Source organism: Dendropsophus ebraccatus, chromosome 6 (assembly GCF_027789765.1).
Source record: "Dendropsophus ebraccatus isolate aDenEbr1 chromosome 6, aDenEbr1.pat, whole genome shotgun sequence".
NCBI lineage: Eukaryota > Metazoa > Chordata > Amphibia > Anura > Hylidae > Dendropsophus > Dendropsophus ebraccatus.
The window spans coordinates 79,222,948-79,243,107 of NC_091459.1; the positions used below are offsets into that span (position 1 = coordinate 79,222,948).

At 40.5% G+C, this 20,160-nt stretch overlaps 1 protein-coding gene across 1 annotated transcript in view; it reads left to right on the forward strand.

Annotated features, from left to right (window-relative positions):
* LOC138794894 (transient receptor potential cation channel subfamily V member 6-like) overlaps window positions 1-20,160 on the forward strand; it is a 31,260-nt gene that overhangs the window by 7,223 nt on the left and 3,877 nt on the right. Inside the window, exons 4-12 of the mRNA XM_069973824.1 lie at window positions 5,533-5,631; window positions 7,940-8,112; window positions 10,257-10,403; window positions 13,454-13,654; window positions 14,348-14,434; window positions 15,796-15,872; window positions 16,406-16,571; window positions 17,888-17,954; window positions 18,394-18,662. Of these exons, the coding sequence (XP_069829925.1) occupies window positions 5,533-5,631; window positions 7,940-8,112; window positions 10,257-10,403; window positions 13,454-13,654; window positions 14,348-14,434; window positions 15,796-15,872; window positions 16,406-16,571; window positions 17,888-17,954; window positions 18,394-18,662 (1,286 nt within the window). The remainder of the gene's footprint in view (window positions 1-5,532; window positions 5,632-7,939; window positions 8,113-10,256; window positions 10,404-13,453; window positions 13,655-14,347; window positions 14,435-15,795; window positions 15,873-16,405; window positions 16,572-17,887; window positions 17,955-18,393; window positions 18,663-20,160) is intronic.

Here is a 20,160-nt window from a genome sequence, read left to right on the forward strand (position 1 = left end):
TAGGGCAGCACTCGTTCCTGACTGCAGGCAAAAAAAATTAATAAAAACATTAAAATTTTGTTAATATTTACAGAAATCACAACAAAATGAAAATGTATAGCAACCCTCACAGAACCCTGTTGTTTTTTACATAAATCTAATCCGACATAATTCCAAAAATTACTCATGATACCACTGAAAAAACATCTCTAAAGTCTTGGCCACTTGGTGTTTCACTTTTCTGCAATCTGCGTTCCTGCTGTTGGGGAAATACAATCTCTATTTACAGTGAGATCAGGATGGAACACAGAAAGTGAAAGCAGGGCTTAGCTACTGCTGTGGGCAGGAGAGGGGGACCCAACAAGCCTTGCCTGAGCCTGTATCTGTTCTGTAAAGGAACCTTACTGTCCCTGAAAGGTAAATCAAGGATACCTCTCATCTCAGCAGTAATCCAATGCTGTTAATGTAACATCTTCCTTGCCATGCTGCTGTTGTTTCTTTAATTTCTACTCACATAGCACATTTCAAAGCCAGTGTATGAGTAACACCTTCTCCACCCACATGCTACCTATGGTACTGAACTGTGGAAATAATCTCCCAGCAGATTGCAGCCTGTTTAGTCTAGTAAAACTTCCCCATGTCATGACGTAGCAAGATACACTCAACTAAGGAGGTCTTAAAAGCTTAGCTCACTGTGGTGAATACATTTAGACAACTTAACTGTTGTCTAAATATATTCACCAATCAAATAAATTGTGATTTCAAATTCCCTATTGCAGGGTGTAAGGCAAAAAGGTTGTGACTTGTAAGCCATGCAGCACTTACTCTGACCAGAAGCCCACAAAGAGTACAGTATTGGCAGAAGAACCCTTGTACAGATAATCTCTTCTGGTTGAATGATTCTCCCTTTTGGAGTAGGAACAGGATAGCAGGACAAGATACCCCGTCAGCATGGAGTGGAGACAGTTCTTAGATGAAACCTCCTGAAATGCCTCATGGTTGTGTGATCCGCATGATGACCCTTTTTTTTTTTTTTTTTTTTGCTAGAGAAGCACACTGGACTAGGCCTAATGTGGCCTAGCAGGAGACTAGTCTATGCTAGACTTGATTAAACTGAACTCATTCCAGCTCACTTTCTTTGACACTCAGAACATTGAACTGGTTCCAGCTCCTAGGAGGCTCAGAACATTCTGGTGGCTTTTAGCAAAGGCCTGTCTAAGGGAAGGTTATGTCACCAAAACCCTATGCATACTTACCCTTTTACACACATACTTATCCACCAGTGGTGTCAGTACAAAAAAAATTGACCTCTGCACATCCTAATATTTATGTTTATGTGTTGGAAACACAAGTTATATACAAGTTAAACTAACAATACTCAGCCAGGATTTATCTATCAAGATATATTTTAAAGCCACACAACAACCACTAGACTACAGCAGCTGTAGATGGGTACTGGGACATTGCTGTAGAGAGGGATACTTGTCAAAAGGCTGGGTGTATACCACCTTAAAGAATTAGAAGCTCCTTGATCAACACCTGCAGGATGTCCAAGGGGGAATGGTTCAAGGGGGCCCTGGTCCCTGCTGAAACAGGTGTAAAATCATGTGGTGCAGGTCCCAGGCATAAATATAGAGTTACATAGGGATCTTCCATATTAGCATCAAGTATGAAAAGAAGTAGGCAGAAGTAAAGCAGCATGGAAACTAACATGATCATGACAGGTCTTGAAGCAATGATGCAACAATGTAAAGAAGGGCTTGTGGAGGACAGTCCAGAAAGGCTTCCCAAGGATGAAAGTAGAGGATGTATTGCCCACAACTTTCTAGCATATCTTTGGTGAATGTGCAGTTGCAGTCTAACAATTTGGATGAGCTACAGGTCAGTGTTACAATGTTTGTAACTTGTGTACTTTGTTTTACTGAGACTTGATTGCCTGAGGATATTCCAGACTGCGCGATACAGAATGAAGGATTTACTGTGTTCAGGACTGACCGCATGCTGTGAATAACAGATGGTGTGGTGATGTAGTTGTATTTTCTAAAGTATGCACCTCAGACTTCTCAAAATATCTTGTGGAAATCTTTAAGTCGACAAAACTCTTAATTAAAAAAAAAATGCATCTACATTTTAACATGTCCTTGGTTCCTGACCGCCTAAAAGGAGTAGTTATGATCTGGCTTCAGCTTGGCACCATCACGTCACCCCCCCCCCCCCCCCCCCCCCGGATAGATGCAGCGATGCTAAGCTGAATTGGCTTACACATTCCTCTAGGGACAATTTCTGGGGATGCGTGTGATCTCTATGGGGAACCACAGAAGTTGGAGAATAAATACTTACCAGCTTCTGATGTCCCAGCCACAGCTCACAGAGGTGGTCGGTAACCTAGAAAATGAAGAGAAGAGACAAGAGAAGAGGGACAAAATGCTAAAATAAGCAATTTTGCTAATAAAAACTGTTGGCAAAATTACTAACTTTTGCATAAGCTATCGAATATTAAAACTTTTGGAGATGAGAATACCCCTTTAAATTGTAACCGTCATTGAAATACAGGCCATTTCAGGAATTTTGTAGTAATTTATTTTATTACGTAATTCTTGCCCCTTCTGTTTGTAAATAGGCAGTAGCATAGCTGCACTCTCTCTAGTTTCTCCCAGTGCAGGGGCGTAGCTAGGGGTTCAGCCTAGGGGGGGCGAGTGAGTCTAAGTGGGCCCCCAACTGATTAGGTTACCCATAGGGAACCTCAGCAGACGACAATGTTGTCTGAATAATAAAGGGTATATTCTGCTACATTATTCATAGCGACTCATTACTCATTTGACATATATAGCCGTGTAAAAATGAAAGGGGTTATCCAAGATTAAATAAACATAGCTGCTTTCTCCCAGACACAGCACCAATCTGCTCCTCAGTTTGTCTCTCAAGTGAATGGGTCAAAGTTGTAATACCGCACACAACCTTAGGGCAAGTATGGGGCAGTTTTTGGAAGAAAGCAGCTATGTAATAAGCAGTGGTGTGCGTCTCTCAACCTTGTGCACTATATAAATAAATTGCTATGATATGATTAAACCCCAACCCATGTAATAGCCAACCTCCCCCCATATTACCCCATGTTGTAGCCAACCCAACCAAAATTGCCCCACATATTAGCCAGCCCTTCCAATAGTCATATAGTAGCCAGCCGTCCCTCATAGTCTTATATAGTAGCCAGCCCTCCCAATAGTGCCCAAATAGTAGCCAGCTCCCCAATAGCCTCATATAGTAGTCAGCCCTCCCCAATAGTCTCCTATATAGTAGCCAGCCCTTCCCCATAGTCTCCTATAGTAGCCAGCCCTCCCCCATAGTCTCCTATATAGTAGCCATGGCAGGCCAGATGTAATTCACACTCTGAATTGTCTGACGGGCCAAAAATAATAGCATCAGGGGCCAGAGTTTGACATGACCGTTTTAGACAGTAAAAGATGTCAGCTGGTTGTATTCTCATGTTGGGATCGTACATGTTTGTGCAATTCAAGATATGTGATGAGCTGCTAGATATCTGTTTCCTACTGGATCTACCAATGTACCTCATATTTCTATTCTATCTATCTATCTATCAATAGCGTTAAATTTTACTGCAAATCAGGCGTTTTGCAAGTTCTTGGCTGATCACTGTCATTTTACACTGGCCAATGATCGACCGCAGGAAGGTTTCTAGCAACTTTCCTGACCAATATTTGCCTGTGTAAAAGCCCCTGGCTGCAATTGATTTCTATATTGTCAGCAATAATTGGTTAGGATTGGAGTGATTTTGAAATACTCACCTAATCCTGGCATGGAGCTGGTCTTCCTCTCTTCTGGATCCATCTGCTGGCAACATCAGAGAGGGTGATGTGAGATCTGAGGAGAGGTGGTGCTGGGGAGATCAGTGGGGTTTGCAGGGAAGGAGGGTTTCGTGGGTGCTGGCTGGTGCCGTCATTCAACCCAGAGCTCAGTGTGGTCTGGGGGAAAAGGGGCACCAAAACCCCCAACCTTGCGACCCCTCCCATCTTCCCAGTCATTTCTGAAGCCACCCTACTCCTTCACCTGGACCTGCCCCACATAGTAGCGAATCCATGCCCAAAAGTGCCCCATACAGTAGCCAATCACCACCAATAGTGCCTCATATAGTAGCCAGTCCCCCCTATAGTGTCTCATATAGTAGGCAATCCCTCCATAGTGCCTCTTATAGTAGCCAGTCCCCCCACAGTGCCTCACATAGTAGCCAGTTCCCCCTATAGTGCCTCATATAGTAGTTAATCCCCCCTATAGTGCCTCTTATAGTAGCCAGTCTCCCCACAGTGCCCCATATACCCATATAGTAGCCAATCCCTCACCAGAAAAAATCTGTAATTCACCTGTGCTGGCTCCCTGGCTGCCCCTCTATGGCACTTATTCTACTGTTATTAGCACAGGCAGAAGGGTACAGAGACGCTTCCTGTGCTGGGTGTCCTTGCAGATAAATGACAGAGGCTGCAGGTCACTTCCAGCGTAGGCAGCGTCTCTGTACCCTGCTGCCTGTGCTGGAAGATGAGAGAGAGAGAGGAGCTGCTTGGAAGCGGGACAGGTGAGTTGCCCTGTTAACCCTGCCCCCGTTCCTGAGGGTCCGAAGGCAGCGCTGAGGCCACGCTGCTAATTGGTAACTGAGGGCCGCCGCTGGACTAAAGGAGCTGCCAGACACTAGGTCTGGTAGCAGCGCTTAGCCTCCAATTAGCGCGGCTCTGGGTGAGTGCGGGGGGATGCAGGGCGCTGCCGGCCCGCCCGGTCATAGAAACGGCCATGGACCTCAGTGGGCCCCTGCCAGTGTGGGCCCGGGAGCGACCGCCCCCACCCTGCACCCCCTAATTTCGCTACTGTCCCAGTGTACTTTCTCTGAAACGGTTCTCTAGAAGCTGTAACCAATGTCAGAGAAAGAAGGCATCTATTTAAAGCTAGACTGAGAGCATCAAGACTAGTCAACAGGGCAGTAACACCTGCAACGATAAAGTGCTGGTAGAAGAGACCACCTATAATTTGCATACTATGATAGTTGCACTGTGGATGCCATTGCCCTAACAATGCACACAGTTTTTAGTCATATAAATACTGGTCACACTTATACATGAGTTGTGTTTGGCAAGTTTAGCTTTAAAACTCACTGGTCCTTTGCATATGGAAGCTAAACTAGGAAAGCGTATGTTATTGCATGAAGTATATGATTGGCTGCTCACTCTTCTGATGGATAGACATCAAGTCGGAGGAGTAGGTATTTTGACATTTACTCCTACAAGCCAAGATTAACAGTACCACAGGTACCTACGTCGCATTCCCTTCACCTTTCAGCTTGATGCTGATTGTTTCCTTTACAGAGGGGTTTGAAACATCTTACTGAGCAGAGATTCAGTGTTTAGAGATGTGGTCTAAAGAGAACAATCTGGTCATGAATATGACGAACCTATCACTTTGTATGCATCGAAACCTGAACATAGGAATACACCCTCATAAATAGGACAATACCACTTTATATGATGTAAGACATTTGTGTTCTTATTTCAGGAGAGTATGTAATTTCATTTGCTGCTTGTGTGGGTAACCAGGAGATAATAAAGTTACTAGTGGAAAATGGAGCACCTTTGGACTCTCAGGATAGTCAAGGTAAGGAATGGACCTAAATCCTTTACAAATAAGTGGGTCGTCTCTACAGTGTAGTTTAATATAATAAATAGAACACTAGATAAATAAAGCCCCAGTAGAATACACCTTGCACATTTCTTGCCTTAAAGCAGCTATTTTTCATGTATTTTAATAGAATTTCAAACCTACATTTTTTGTCTGGAAAGCAGTATCTAACATAACTTCATTGTTGAGAGTGGGGAAACATTTTCCCAAACCATTCCGTTTCATTTTTTCCACCACGGATAACTAAATTTCATCAAATGATTTTGAGGGATAGGAATAAGCTAATAAACTGATTATGCAGAAACATTATGCAGGATTTTCCAGCTTCCCTCAGAACTGTTTTTTTTTTCTTTTCATACCCCTATACACAGAAGATGGTGAAATCAAGTACAAATGCACAACATAATGAAGATTGATTGGGGGTGGGGGGGGCCTTGGGGTTGCAAATGTGCAGGTACATATTGGAGTAGCTTCGACACGTGGGGTTAAATCAAGGGAGGAATCCCCCCCGACCAGGGGTCTAACTCAAATACACAGTGGGCAAAAATGAAAAAGATTGGACAAAATTGTGGGCCAACCTTCATATCTATTGAGGCATGCGTACAGTGTTCCTGGCACTGTCAGAGCAGTGTGTGTCTCCTGCTGCTGTGCGCTATGATAAAGAATATAATAAATTGCTATGACTTAAGAAGTATAAGATAAGGAGGTAGAGGGCAAGGACCGAAAAGGAAAGTTTAGGAAGGTAAGTCTCTATGTCAAGTCTGCATGTACCATCCATGACACACGTACCTCCATACTAAGGGGGTGGCTGGTTTGTGGCCTAGTATGCTGGCACCTCTATGGCAGGAAGCTTTCATTATCAAGGGTGGTACCATAGGCCCCAGGCTATAATATTATGCATATTTTTAAAAAACCCTTTTCTATAAGCAATAAATTAAAGGAGAAGTCCGTCAACATTTTTTATTAAAGTATTGTATTGTCCCCCAAAAGTTATAAAATTGCCAATATACACTTATTATTGGAAATGCACATAAAGTGCTTTTTTTTCCCTGCACTTACTACTGCATTAAGGCTTCACTTCCTGGATAAAATGGTGATGTCACGACCCAACTCCCAGAGACGTGCGGGCTGTGGATGCTGGAGAGGATGATGGCAGGGGGACACTGAGGGACACAGGGCACTGGAGGGACACTGAGCATCTCCTTGCCATTATCCTCTCCAGCAGCCACAGCCCGCACAGCTCTGGGAGTCGGGTCGTGACATCACCATTTTATCCAGGAAGTGAAGCCTTGATGCAGTAGTAAATGCAGGGAAAAAAGCACTTTATAAGCATTTCCCGCAATAAGTGTATATTGGTGGTTTGTATATCTTTTGGGTGAAATACAATACTTTAATAAAAATTTTCGATTGACTTCTCTTTTAATAATTGCTCAAAGGGATCAATGCAGTACATAGGTACTGCATTAATCCATTATCTCAGTAATCGATTAGTACAGCCTGCTAAAGGCAGGGTATACCAATCGCCAAGTCAGGCAGCCACGGGAGGCCTAAAGAGCCTTAGGTGGCACTGAAAAGGGATTAGTTCACTGCAGGGAACCACTGGATTACCAATGACTGGCCATATTTGACAGCGGCATCTAAATAGTTAAGTGACTCCTGGATGCAGGTTTCATCTATGGCTCACAAAGCCTACCACCCGCTGTGCACACAGCCAGAAAGAGTCCATGGAGCCTCAGATACCGCCCACAGCACATAAAGGGCTACCGCCTGCTCCACACACCACCTTTGGCACACGTTGGAGAGGCATGATTTTTAAAAGACCCACTGTGCACTAAAAAAAGTTACGGCCACTACCCATAAAATGGCAGTTAGAACAGTACAGTTATGCGACTAAGTAATGGAGGGTTCAGGAGCATCCAAACATAGCACATGTGTCAGGCCAATAGATTGTGGCAGGCCAGTAGATTGTTGTTGTACATTACGAACGAGCCAATAGAGAATGTTCACATGATCTGGTACAGAAAAGCAACATTTTGGCCATAACACAGGTCTTTCTCATATGAAGTAGTTTTTGGTTGGGTATGGGTATGGTATGGTTGGGTATGGTCAATGTCTGTATTTTCTAAATGAGATCATATTATTAAAATAATATTAGTGCTATAGCTTGGCACATAATATATGTAGGAGCATGACAATAAAACCATGTTTTACATCGAATGCAAACAGTCTTACTAAATAAAAATTGACAATTAATAATTATCATCAAATGTGTTTTTGCCCTAAGGTAATACCCTATTGCATATTCTTGTTCTGCATCCTAACAAATCTATGGCATGTAAGACATATGACTTTTTAGTGTCACTAATATCAAAAGAAAAGACTTTGTACCTAGAAAACATAACCAACAACGAAGGGCTGACGCCACTAAAGCTGACTGCACAAAAAGGAGACGTGCTGGTAAGACCACAGCCAATTCATTTTAAGGGCAATTTAATAGATTGTTATGTAAAATTGTGTATTTCAAGGAAATGTGATTAATGCATAATTGTTGGAGGTCTGACCCCACCTATGAGGAGGACAGTGGTCCCCAAGTGCCTTGTGTGAGTGGAGCAGTAGTTTGTCTTCATGAGCAGTTTCATTTTCTGCCTATGGAACGGACAGCATTGCCAAGTGAGATTTTTCCATCACTCCCATTAGCCACAAAGCATTGGTCCTGCAGGCACACTACCGCTCCAATCATAGTGGGTTAACCATCCAATTGATCAGTAGAGGTACCATCAAGCTGGTGGTTTTATGCAACAAACACTTTCATTTCTGTCTTCATCCCCCTCATGATGATCAAAATCTCTAATACTTTCAGGCTTATATCAGAGTACAACACTCTGCAGTCAAGCACTGTACCAGTACTACTCACATGGATGTGACAGGGGTGTAACTAGAATTCCTAGAGCCCCACAGCAAACAATATGGGGCCCCACCATCTGACATGAGATCTAAAACAGCAGTATATGTAGCAATTATTAAAAGAGAAAAATGTGAGATACATTGGGGGACATTCATGAAACTTATGGCAGGGGCGTACGCCAGGAGGAAGGCACAGATTTGCCCCTTCTCCATGGTATACGCCTGCTGTATCCCCCCACTCGCCAAATGGGAGGACACGGGGGGCACAGGGGGTGCAGCAAGGTGGGGAGGAGATGTGGCCTCCTCCCGCACCCTTTTTATCATGATCCAAAACTACACGTGCTGGAAGCAGGTGTAGATTTGGTACACCGGGCGCAGGTTCATACTCATATACTTATCTAATACATTCACAATGTTACACAGTTCTTGAGGAAATCCACTACTTGTTATTCTCTATGTAACTGGTACAACATTTTGCACCTGGGTGGGTCGGCTGCCCTCCCAAGTAGTTGTCACTGTTAAAATCCTTCCCTTAACATTGGGGCCTTTCAAGTATACTAGGCCTACCTGCACCCCTAACCCTAATAATACCTCTTCCTCCCTCCCTCCCCCCATCTCCCCTGTCAATTAGTCAACCGCACGCCGCCCACCATGGGTGACTAGAACAGGTTATATATACTCCAAATTGACTTGTTTACGTTTCACTTCACGTTACATGCCCTTAGACGTTGTCCCTCGGGGCATCCCCCACCGTCTCCCCTTGAGTCTGAGTCGTGAGATATTGTTTTGTCTTATATGTTAGTATCTTGTCGGTCTTCTACTATTCCTCCTTTTCTTCTGCTCTTCTTCCCTTTCCTATTTTTCTTTTTGTTCCGTTTTGTTTTTTCTCTTCTCTTTTCCCATTTATTTGGGCTGAATATAAAACCCAAGGTCTATGGTTATTTGTTACTGACTGCAGGATGGATGGTGGTACTGACAATTGAACTACCAAGTTCCAGATGGCTGATATCTAGCTGTAGAGATCCTTCTCTGAATTTTAGCCTATGGTCACCCAGTTATATCACCCATAGAACAACTCCGAAACACACCAATGTACTGTACCATCTCAAGACCCATTTCTGGACGACACATATGTGATGTTTATTTGCTTCTCTGTTGAGATCTACTCGTGTCTCTTTCTGTATATTTTGCTTATGACCACCTGACCTGCTGTCATTGTTTGGTTATTTGTTAATGGAATAAAATATTATTCAAAAAAAAAAAAAAAATCCTTCCCTTAAAGTGAATATAGGGGATCACTTGCTACACTCTGCAGTCTCATATAGTACTTCAAGCTTCTCCACATATGTCTTTCATTCTCTATCAATCTCTATATTGGCTTTTCCATACATGTATATATTAGTTTGTTATTTCCCTAGCAAACCGGTTACATATCCCAGCAAAGCACAATAACATGTTGCACAGCAGTAAAAGTACAACAACACTGGCTGGCTCTGTACAAAACTAAGCAGTAGTGTGCCAGTGTGCTGTGAAACATATAGTTTTTGCTCTTTAAAATAGTATACTTTCATGTCCTAATTCTAAGAAATTTATTGCAAAAGTGTAAAGAACATGTCTTAGCCCAAAGTAGGTGAGAATGTACAGAGCTGCCTAATATCCATAACAGAATGTACAATAACTACGTATATATTTTTCAGATGTTTAATTACTTTATGGAAAAGAGAAAACACAATTTCTGGTCAATCGGACCTGTGACCTCCACACTGTATGATCTAACTGGGCTTGACTCTTGGAGAGACAAAGCGTCGGTTATCGATATTATATGCACCAGCGACAACAATGCTGTGAGTATAGCACCTCTGAATAGCATCACGTAGCAACATTCTTTGTGAGTAATAGCTAAAAGATTAAAAAAATAATGAGCTCTAAAACTCCACAGAATAATTTTGGCCATCTGGAGAGCTACTGAGAAAGGGACGGCAGTCTAATTACAGACAATGTACAGCTCTGCTGATTAAGCTTTACTATAGAAAACACTACATAGGATAAAAACAGAAATCATTCCACATTATACAATGTCATTTCAAGCAAGCAATAATCATAACAGATCCAGTCATAAAAATGGTAATAAAACAGGTTAATACAATTCCCATAAAGAAAATTTAACCCATTTTGCTTAGGGATTAATAAGTGGAATGGAGACTATAAGAACTCTGGCTATTTCAATAGTATAGAATGCTCATATTATGAGTCTAATGCAGGTCTATTTGGATGAATGCAGATTAATGTAGATGTTATTTTGTATGTATACATACACTTTGTGACATTTATGGAAAACATAAAAAATTCATGCTCCGGTGATATTATATCATAAAAGTAGGGTATTTAACAGTCATTTAAATGTCACTTATCAGAAATCGATAGTACAAGCAATTGTAAGAAACTCTGCAGTAGGTTTTATAAAGCAAAAGTTTCCTTCTATACTCAAAAAGTAGTTTTGCAGCCTACCCCCCCCCCCCCCCCCTCATTTCAGAAGAAGCATGTTTTCTGTGTCAATTATAGTCTATGGAGGTGGGAGGGGCTGAAGAGGATGAGTGAGCACAGAGAGCAGAAAAGGCAGCACTGCACAGAATATCATCCTGCAATCCTTTCTCACCAAGTTCCCAGACCAGCACTGAGCAACCTGAACTGTGAATCCAGCATTTTTGTGGTCAAATCTCCAAACTGCAGGGCTGTTTATCTGCTCTTCCTGCTCACTCATGTCCTTAGCCCCTCCATAAGTTATAATGGACGCAGCAAACCCGTCTTTGCTTTGTTTTGCTGTAATGTAGACAACTTTGCCTGATAATGAACAGATAAGAAGTGACAGGCAGGGGAGGCTGCAAAACAGCTTTTTAAGTACAGAAAGAAACTCTAATTAAACCTATTACAGAGTACTATTGATTTTTGCAAAAAAAAATTAAATGAAAGTTACACTTTAAGAAAAAGCATGGAATGGTCATTTCCTCATCTTAAACAATTTATTAAAACAAAAGCAAACAATAGAGATGAGTGAACCAAATTTCATGAACTGAGATTTGTTAAAAACTTCATAACGATTTGCGAATGCTTACCTATCCAAGCTCCCCCGGTGTCCTGTGGGTCTTCGGTGTCAGCTTCTGATACAAATTCTGGCCATCTGCCCAATCTGGGTATAGCTGTCGGACTAGCAGATAGGAAGATGTGATTCATCACTCAGAAGAGAGGATTTCATTGCTCCAGAGCTGATCTACTGAAACCAGTTTGATAAAGCTCCTGAATACAATTCTGTTGTCACTTTAGGCATGCTACAAGAATCAGCACTCGGTCGGCCCCATGTATAAGCTTGAATGGTTTAACTGGCTAAGCTGTTGTTTTTCCTAGAGGCTTTCACCTCACAATATAAGTAGAGTACTTACGGTTACCTAGCAAATCAGAAATTTCACAAACTAGCAATGGTAGCATCGACAGACAGAGCCACCTTTAGAGCATGTTAACACGTTTTTTTTTAGTTGAAAATACATTATATTTTTTTTATTGCAGTAATCAGTAGTATAAGCGATTTTAAGAAACTCTGTAATAGGTTTTATCAGCCAAAAAAGCCTCCTTCTGTACTCAAGAAGCAATCTCCCAGCCTCCCCCCCCCCCTGACTTCTTATCTGTGCATTATCAGGCAAACACGTCTTCATTACAGAGAAGCCAGTGAAGACGGGCTCTGCTCTCTCCATTGTAAGCCTATGAAGGGGGGAGGGGCTGAGGGAGATGAGGGAGCAGGAAGAGGTGACATGAAGGTCAGCTGTTTGTAGACTCTCTGGGCACCTAAACCGCAGGATTCTGGGGTCACAAAGGTCAGTGCTTATCTATGAACTTACTGAGAGAAGATTGCAGGGTGTTCAGTGCTCAGTCACTCCTAACAGCCCCTCCCCTCTCCATAGCCACATAATGGAGACAGAAATCCTGCTTCATTTGATGTGAGGGGGGAGGCTGGGGGATTGCTTTTTCAGTACAGAAGGAAACTCTTTTAGTACATAAAACCTATTACAGAGTTTCTTAAAATCGCTTGTACTGTTGATATTTAATGTTTTTTAAAAAATGGCCTTGAAATGAGTTACGCTTTAATAATTACGATCGCCAAAAAGCTATGATGATCATTATTTGCGGTTGTAATTAGCAAGATACGTCAATATTTTCGCCTGAAAGCGTGTTCTGCGAACATAGCCCTAAAATTACTTCTACTAATGTTTGTCTATGGATACTGCCTGTGTGATTGATTTTATGCACTTTGATGGATATCATGGGTCAGAACTTTGCACTTTGTAACAATGGTTGTGGCTGAAACACGAACTGATCAATTAGCACATACTTTTGACTTTATTGTATATATTTATATATACTACTGGAGAAATATATCATGTCTCATGAATTATCTTTAATAAAAGTTTTCTGTAAAAAAATTGGTTTAGAGTACATATTAAACCATTGAGGTATAGGATTGAGGCTCTCAACCATACCAAATACTTTAAACTCTCCACTGAGAATGATCAGCCATAGAGAATAGAAGAAGAAAAGAAATTGTATTGTACCTAAGCTGACCTTTAATTTCATTTAAATTGTTCAATTTGTCCAAATGAAACTTGGTTGATATCCTACCAATTTAGTAACAAAGTACTGTCTAATCTTTTGAATTGCAAGGTCCATATTGGCTGCATTGAGGTTAATTTAGGTTTTAAAGGTTAACTTTTTTAATAAAGAGGAAATATATAAAGTTTCCTCCTAATGAAAGAAAAAACTTGCAATAAGTGAGTAATCGCAAAGTATTATTTCACTGTAACATCTTATTTATTACTTTGTACTTCTTTTTTCCTTACAACCCAAGGCAAGAAATCTTTTGGAAATTACACCCTTAAAGGAGCTTCTTCGGTACAAATGGTCCACTTTTGGATATAAATATTTTTTGCTGTGCACTTTTCTGTACATTCTCTACACTATAATCCTGACTTTATGCTGCCTGTACCGGCCGCTAATGGAAGAGATCACAGATGGAGAAAAGAAAAAGATCATCACAAAGCCATTTTATGTAAGTGTTATATGCTCTTTTCATTTCATTACAGCAATCCATCCTCATTGCAGAATGTCTTGAGACAGCACAATACAGTAATGCACTCATACATCTGTCTTTCAATGAATGACCCCATTGCTAATAAAATGCTGCCAGGCATTGCTGCTCACATTAGAACCCTTTCTCCAAATCCATAAATTGGACTATAGTTTATTGCTTATTCAAGCACTAATTAAAAGCTTCCCAAAATGTCAAGTATGAAGTATGTGTTTTGGATGAGAACAATATCCTAACTAGATACTGATAAACTATTGTAAGGCACAGTCTCATACAGAATTGTTTAAATAATAAAAGAAGCTTTCCATTAATTATTAGTATTAAAAATATTCTTTAAATACCAATATTTACACCAGTCCTAATTTATCTACTTATACATATTTTGGTAACACAATCCTCATGCTTCAGCAGAGTTAAGATGTCGATTAGTTTGTACACCCACTAGAATGAATGGAGACCTTTAGGAATTAACAGGGCTGTAAAAGATGCCAAAGTAACATTCGAGCACTGGGACCTTGGTTCCACAAATCAAAGGTCATCCACCTGGCAATAACATGTGCAAACATTTAACAATAGCACATTGAAACCAATGTTATCACAATTGGTCTGATAAGTTTTACATAATGCTAAAGCCATTGCTATTGACATTTTTAGGATTCTTACAAAACAAGTGAGGACCGTCTACGATTAACTGGAGAAATAATTGTGATCCTTGGCGGAGTTCTTATTTTTATAATTGAGGTATTTATGCTGGAAGCGTATTAAATACTGAATATTACTGCATTAGAGGTCTCACAAGCAGAGCTTAGGAATCCAGGCACTGCTGTGAGTTGTGCATTGTCTGCATGGAGTGGGGTACTAAAAAGTCTGGAGATCATATCTGGTCATATAGATTTCCTATCTGTCTCATTTTTGATGAAGGCCTTTCCTTTCTCCCAGGATAGTGACCCTGCAGACTGATGGCTCTGTACAACCAGGATAGCACTGTTCAACCACAATACACTATAAATAAAAATAGTTAAAATACTTTATGCAATTGTATAGGAGGAGATTGTTTTTATTTTTATAAACTTAATTGCAGGAAATAAAATAACAAAGCATATCTTGTATTTTGTTAGATTTGTCTATTCTGCTGATAGTTTCCCTTTTAGAACCAGAGTACCAAAATGTGCGTATTTTAGTATTAAATGTGATAAATTTGACAAATTTAATACAGGCATAAGAGGCAAAAGTGCAAGCTTATTTGTGTAAAAGAAATAAATAAATATTTATATTTTTATTAAAGTTTTCAATCCAGTACAGACAGCATAGACCACAAATCCGAGATATTAGGATAGGCATTTAACAGCCAAGGTACAACTTTGCAAACAACATTTAGTCATTTGCAGTCACAATAAATCAACAAATAACATCAATTTCCCATACTATAGGAAACAAAAGAGAAAAAAAAAAAGGAGGGGGGTGTAGTGGAGAGAACCAACTCAAACCGGTGAGCCAGTGTGATATCCTAACAAGAGGAAGATGAATTATAAGTAATAGAACTATATAACATTATATCGTTTTTCACTGGTGTTGCAATGTAAAGTAAATAGTATCGCTTGTGTGTGGAACCTGAGACATAGTTTGGGACTAGTTATGAGTTTACATAGCATAAAAGTGAATCTTGATAATGACAATGTAATAGAAAAAGATTGGCCCAGATTTCCTAATACTTTCTAATTCTTGTACAGTGTACACTGGATTGGCACATCTTAAGCCTGTCTAGTCTATTTAGGTCAAGTGTTAGCCTAATTTTTAGTTAGTTGGCACAATTTTTGTTGAGCAGCCATATGCAAGCCATGCCACTCTTCCAGGAAGTCAAACCTTCTTCTCAAATGAGGCAAATAAGTATCTAAAGCTTTTAATAAATGTAACGCAAGTCATGTAAGCCAATTTTTTGAATGCAGTCTATATACTTGCATTTGTACACCTGCTCCATTATGTACCCATAGAAGACATGACTTAACAGGTTGATACCTTCGTACAGCAATAATATATAAAATGGCAACATGAAAATATTGGAAAATAAGTAATACGCTTGGTTTCTCTATTATACATTTTAGGTTGTTCAGTTAATCAGAAAGGGACCAAAACGTTTCTTTGGAAATACAGTGAGAGGTGGCCCATTCCATATAATCATGTAAGTAATTGCTTGTATAGGATGTAACTGATCTAATGTAATCAGGAGTGCCTTTATCTGGGTAGCTCTACCTTCTATGCTTTGGATACAGTAGGCCTTTGAGGGTCTAATGACTGCCTAACTCAAATATTTTGTTCACTAAATGATCTAAATTCTGCTGTCTGCAGAACCCACCAGTTTGGCAGTTTCCTGTCTGACAGAACGCTGCCAATCACTGAGGGATGATTGGACTAGAGTAGCAGCTTATGAATATCATGGACTATTAAGCGTGCTCTGGAGCCCATTGTGGTAAACTGAGTTTATCAGAATTATGGCACCTGTAATAAAATTCTCCAAGAGTTCAGGCTTATTTTACCTCTTTGAATAGTTTCCACCATTGTAAGAACGGGTGATGTCTCTTTTCACCTTCATAGGCTTAAAAAGCACTTCTGCTGATGAAATATTTGCTGGAATCCATTCACCCATAGCTTCTTTATAGAAGATTGTCAAAAGTTATCAAACAGGTATTTGATGAATAACAATTTTTTTTGTAGGCTACTGCATGCCTGCTTCATTATAGCCATAATAATAATGCGTTTGCTGACCGTTGACGGAGAGACAACTGTGATGTCATTAGCTCTAATAAGTGGTTGGTGTAACGTCATCTATTTTTCTCGTGGATTTCGACTGCTTGGTCCTCTATGTATTATGATTCAAAAGGTAAAATATCAATCGTTGATCTCAGCAGTACTTACTAAGCGGAGTACTGGGATTATGTTTATGTTAGTGATTCCCACTTCTAAGGGTACCTATAACTAGACTGGTACTTGTTTGTTAAGCTCATTAAATAGTTTGGTATTGGGTGGGCAGCATCACGTGAACATTGCTGGACTGTTGGTGTGGTCCTTCTATCATTCCTCTGCAGATTTAGTGACGAAGCAATTTTGTTAATTTTTATTCGAGAGTCATATTTTCTTTTCTTTTTGCAGATGTAGCCATATGTGGTCTTGTTTTTTACAAAATAAATTTTTCTTTTTCATGAACTTTTAACAGCGATACCAAATTATCATCTTTTTTTTTAACTATTATCACTTTAGTAAGTGACTCTGCATCCACCATCATCATATGGATGGTACTAGCGGTTTGGTGGGGTGGTGGATACAGAGTAGCTTTAAATGACAGCAGCACAGTGACAGAAATGCTGAACAAATCGGTGTATTACTTACATTATTTTGTTCAGCTGGTCTCCTAATATGCAGGGGATAGGATGCTTGCCACACCCCTCCCCCCATCTCCTGATTGACAGCTGACTGCCTATACACAGCATGGATAGATAACTGCCAATCAGCAGCTTGTGGGTGGAGTTTTCTGCTTCTTTTGAATATTCAGGACTACCGTACTCACGCTCATAATGGAAAGGACTACTTATTGGCTATGTTATTCAGGAGGATATCTCCAAATCAGCCGGACAGAACTATGTAAGAGATACATAATTCTTTTCAGCTTCTCAGCTGTCACTAGTTTATGCTACCCTTAGATAGGATACCATAAAACTACTGAGAGTCTCTAACTGGCTCAATGTGACATTCATTCTGTCCTTCATATGCATTAAAAGTAGACATGAGCAAATCGCTTCATTTGATCAGCAAGCGGCCGTCTGCCTTTCAACTCTGTTCTGCTCCCTGCCACTCCTCCCCTTGTGTCGGGAAAAGCTGGATCCAGTACTGGGAAACTGGGAGAAGGCAGGCAGCTGACAAGCTGCTTGATGATCAAAGCGTTTCGCTTTGTTTAGACCGATAATTTGCTTATCTCTGGTTAAAAAGTTAGTACCTCCCAAAAGCCAAACCTCCTATTACCCTAAACATACAAAGCAAAATAATTAGAGATGATTGAACTTTGGGAAATCTTAGGTTCGATCAAAAATTTTAAAAAATGTTCGTGTTTGATCGAAGATTTCCCAATGTTTGATAATAAAAGCTTCTGAATGACTTGTCTGTTGATGGAGCAGTAGTAACTGGCAGCAATTTACCTTCTAGATGATACGAGATGACCTTTTACGGTTCTGTGTTATCCTGATCATGGTTCTTACAGGATTTGCTGCAGGTAGTACATATCTTTTTCTTTATTGCAATTTAATAACAGATGAGAAATATATACAATCATGCACTAATATGGAGAAAGATTGTACATGAATATCCAGCTTTCTTCCATCATTCTCGGGGCTTGCAGTTGGCCGCCACAAAACATTAATTAGCATTCCATAAAGGTGCCATACCCATTACAAAAACGTGGTTCAAACTTGATGAATTTGGCAGGATTGCCATACTCTCAAACATATATGGGAGCTCCTGACTTTCACAAAAGATGATGTCATGGAAAAAAAAACCCTGGGCATGTCGGATTTTAACTGCCCAACCATTGTGTTGTCTGGCACTAGATTACTCAAAGTTAATAAGAAAGTTAATAGTCCAAATGTGTGTAGTGTTTAGTCCTAGCAATTGTCCTTACTTGGCAAATCTAATAAATAACTTTTTTTGTCCAGCTATGAACGTGCACTTCCAAGCCATGAATGCCACCGTGTTTTCAAAATTCAAAGACTTTCCCATTACTCTATTTACCTTATTCCAGTTAATGATGGGGCTAACAGACTTACCAGTGCCACAAGATGTTGCCATGCCAAAGATAGTCATTGTTCTCTACATGTCCTATATGTTCTTTGCCTTTGTTCTACTTCTGAATCTTTTAATTGCAATGATGACAGACACACAATTCCGTGTCAGCAGTGAATGGACTACACTGTGGCATGCTCAGGTAAGAGTTAAGGACATATATTTTACTTACCCATAACCTGGGTTTGAATTAATCTGTTTTTCTCCCTTATAACAATTATTTTTTGCCATCTGATAAATTGTTTTCCTATGACCTTTCCTGGAAAATAAGGAGCACTGAGGTTTTCCCCACTTACAAACTAAAACGGACACCTTCTTCTCTATGAATTATTTGTATATGTATGTGAGTGGGATGTGCATCCCTTAGAGGCTTCATTGTGTTAAAAAAAATGTAAAGGCAATTACTCAAAGTCCTTCATTAAATTAAACTAACTACAGCAGCAGCAGGTAAGGTGTAGAACAGCATGAATATAATCACACCTTTACTGAGCTGATGCAGTGTCAAACCAGAATATCCTCTTGTATGCAATATGTAAATGACCCGCCTTCTCCTCAGACTTGATTGACAGTCCCTTTGCAGTTTCAGTGCAAGCAAAGGGGCTGTCCATCAAGTCAAAGGAGGAGGCACAGGGATAGGTGAAGAGAAGATACTTTATGCAATTTGCCCGGCTCATGGGAACCTATTAGATAAAAGTGTTTTTTGGTTTCAGACACCTCATTTATCAATAAAGGTGTGATTATTCATGTTTTTCCAACCCTTGCCCACCACTGTAGTCAGTTCCTTTAACACATTCCTATTGTTGCAAATGTATTTAAAACCTGCATAATTTCGTGGTGACATGGAGATTTCAGTGTTCTCACTTTCTGAGCCCTTGAGAATCCCTTGCATGCTGCACAGCTGTTTCTTCCTTTAAATTTAGATGGCAGGACCAGAGTTGGGCTGTTTGACAGCAGTACCACAGTTACATCATTCTTTACTGCTTTGGCCAATCACAGCACAAAACGTAAGGCCCTACTACACCAAATGATTATCGGGTGATAATCGTCTTGTGTAATAGAAGACAACAATCAGCTAACGTAAAAGATGTCAGCTGATCGTTGCAGTCGTTTGTCTTTCAACATGACAAACTACTAATATAGCAGCAATATGCTGCAGCCGCACCGCGGAACAGGATCGGCGGCAGCAGACCGCTGCGATCTGCTTTGGGCTACTCTGATGATCAAGCGATCACCTGGGAAGCCCCCCGCGGCTCCCCCTGTACTCACCCGTTCACTGCCGACACGTGTAATAGCGCCGGCAGCGAGCGTGGAACGAGAAGTGAGCAAGCGCTGATAGCAATCTCTCCGTCACCCCGTGTAATAGGGGTTTTACTTCTCTCTATTACGCCATGACGCACTGCTAACAAACTGAAAGCGCATTGGACTGAATAGGCAGGAACTGTGCTGGGGGACAAATGACAGTATACTGCTATAGCAGTGTTTTCTGGGGAAAGGGTTCATTTCTAACAAATAAAGTAATTTACAAATATAAAAAAAAAAAAATAGAAGGTGCAGCAGCAACCCACAGGTGCAAGGGCTTACCATATATACTCCTTCCAGCGTACACACGGTAAACACCTGCTCTGTAGATATTAAAAAAT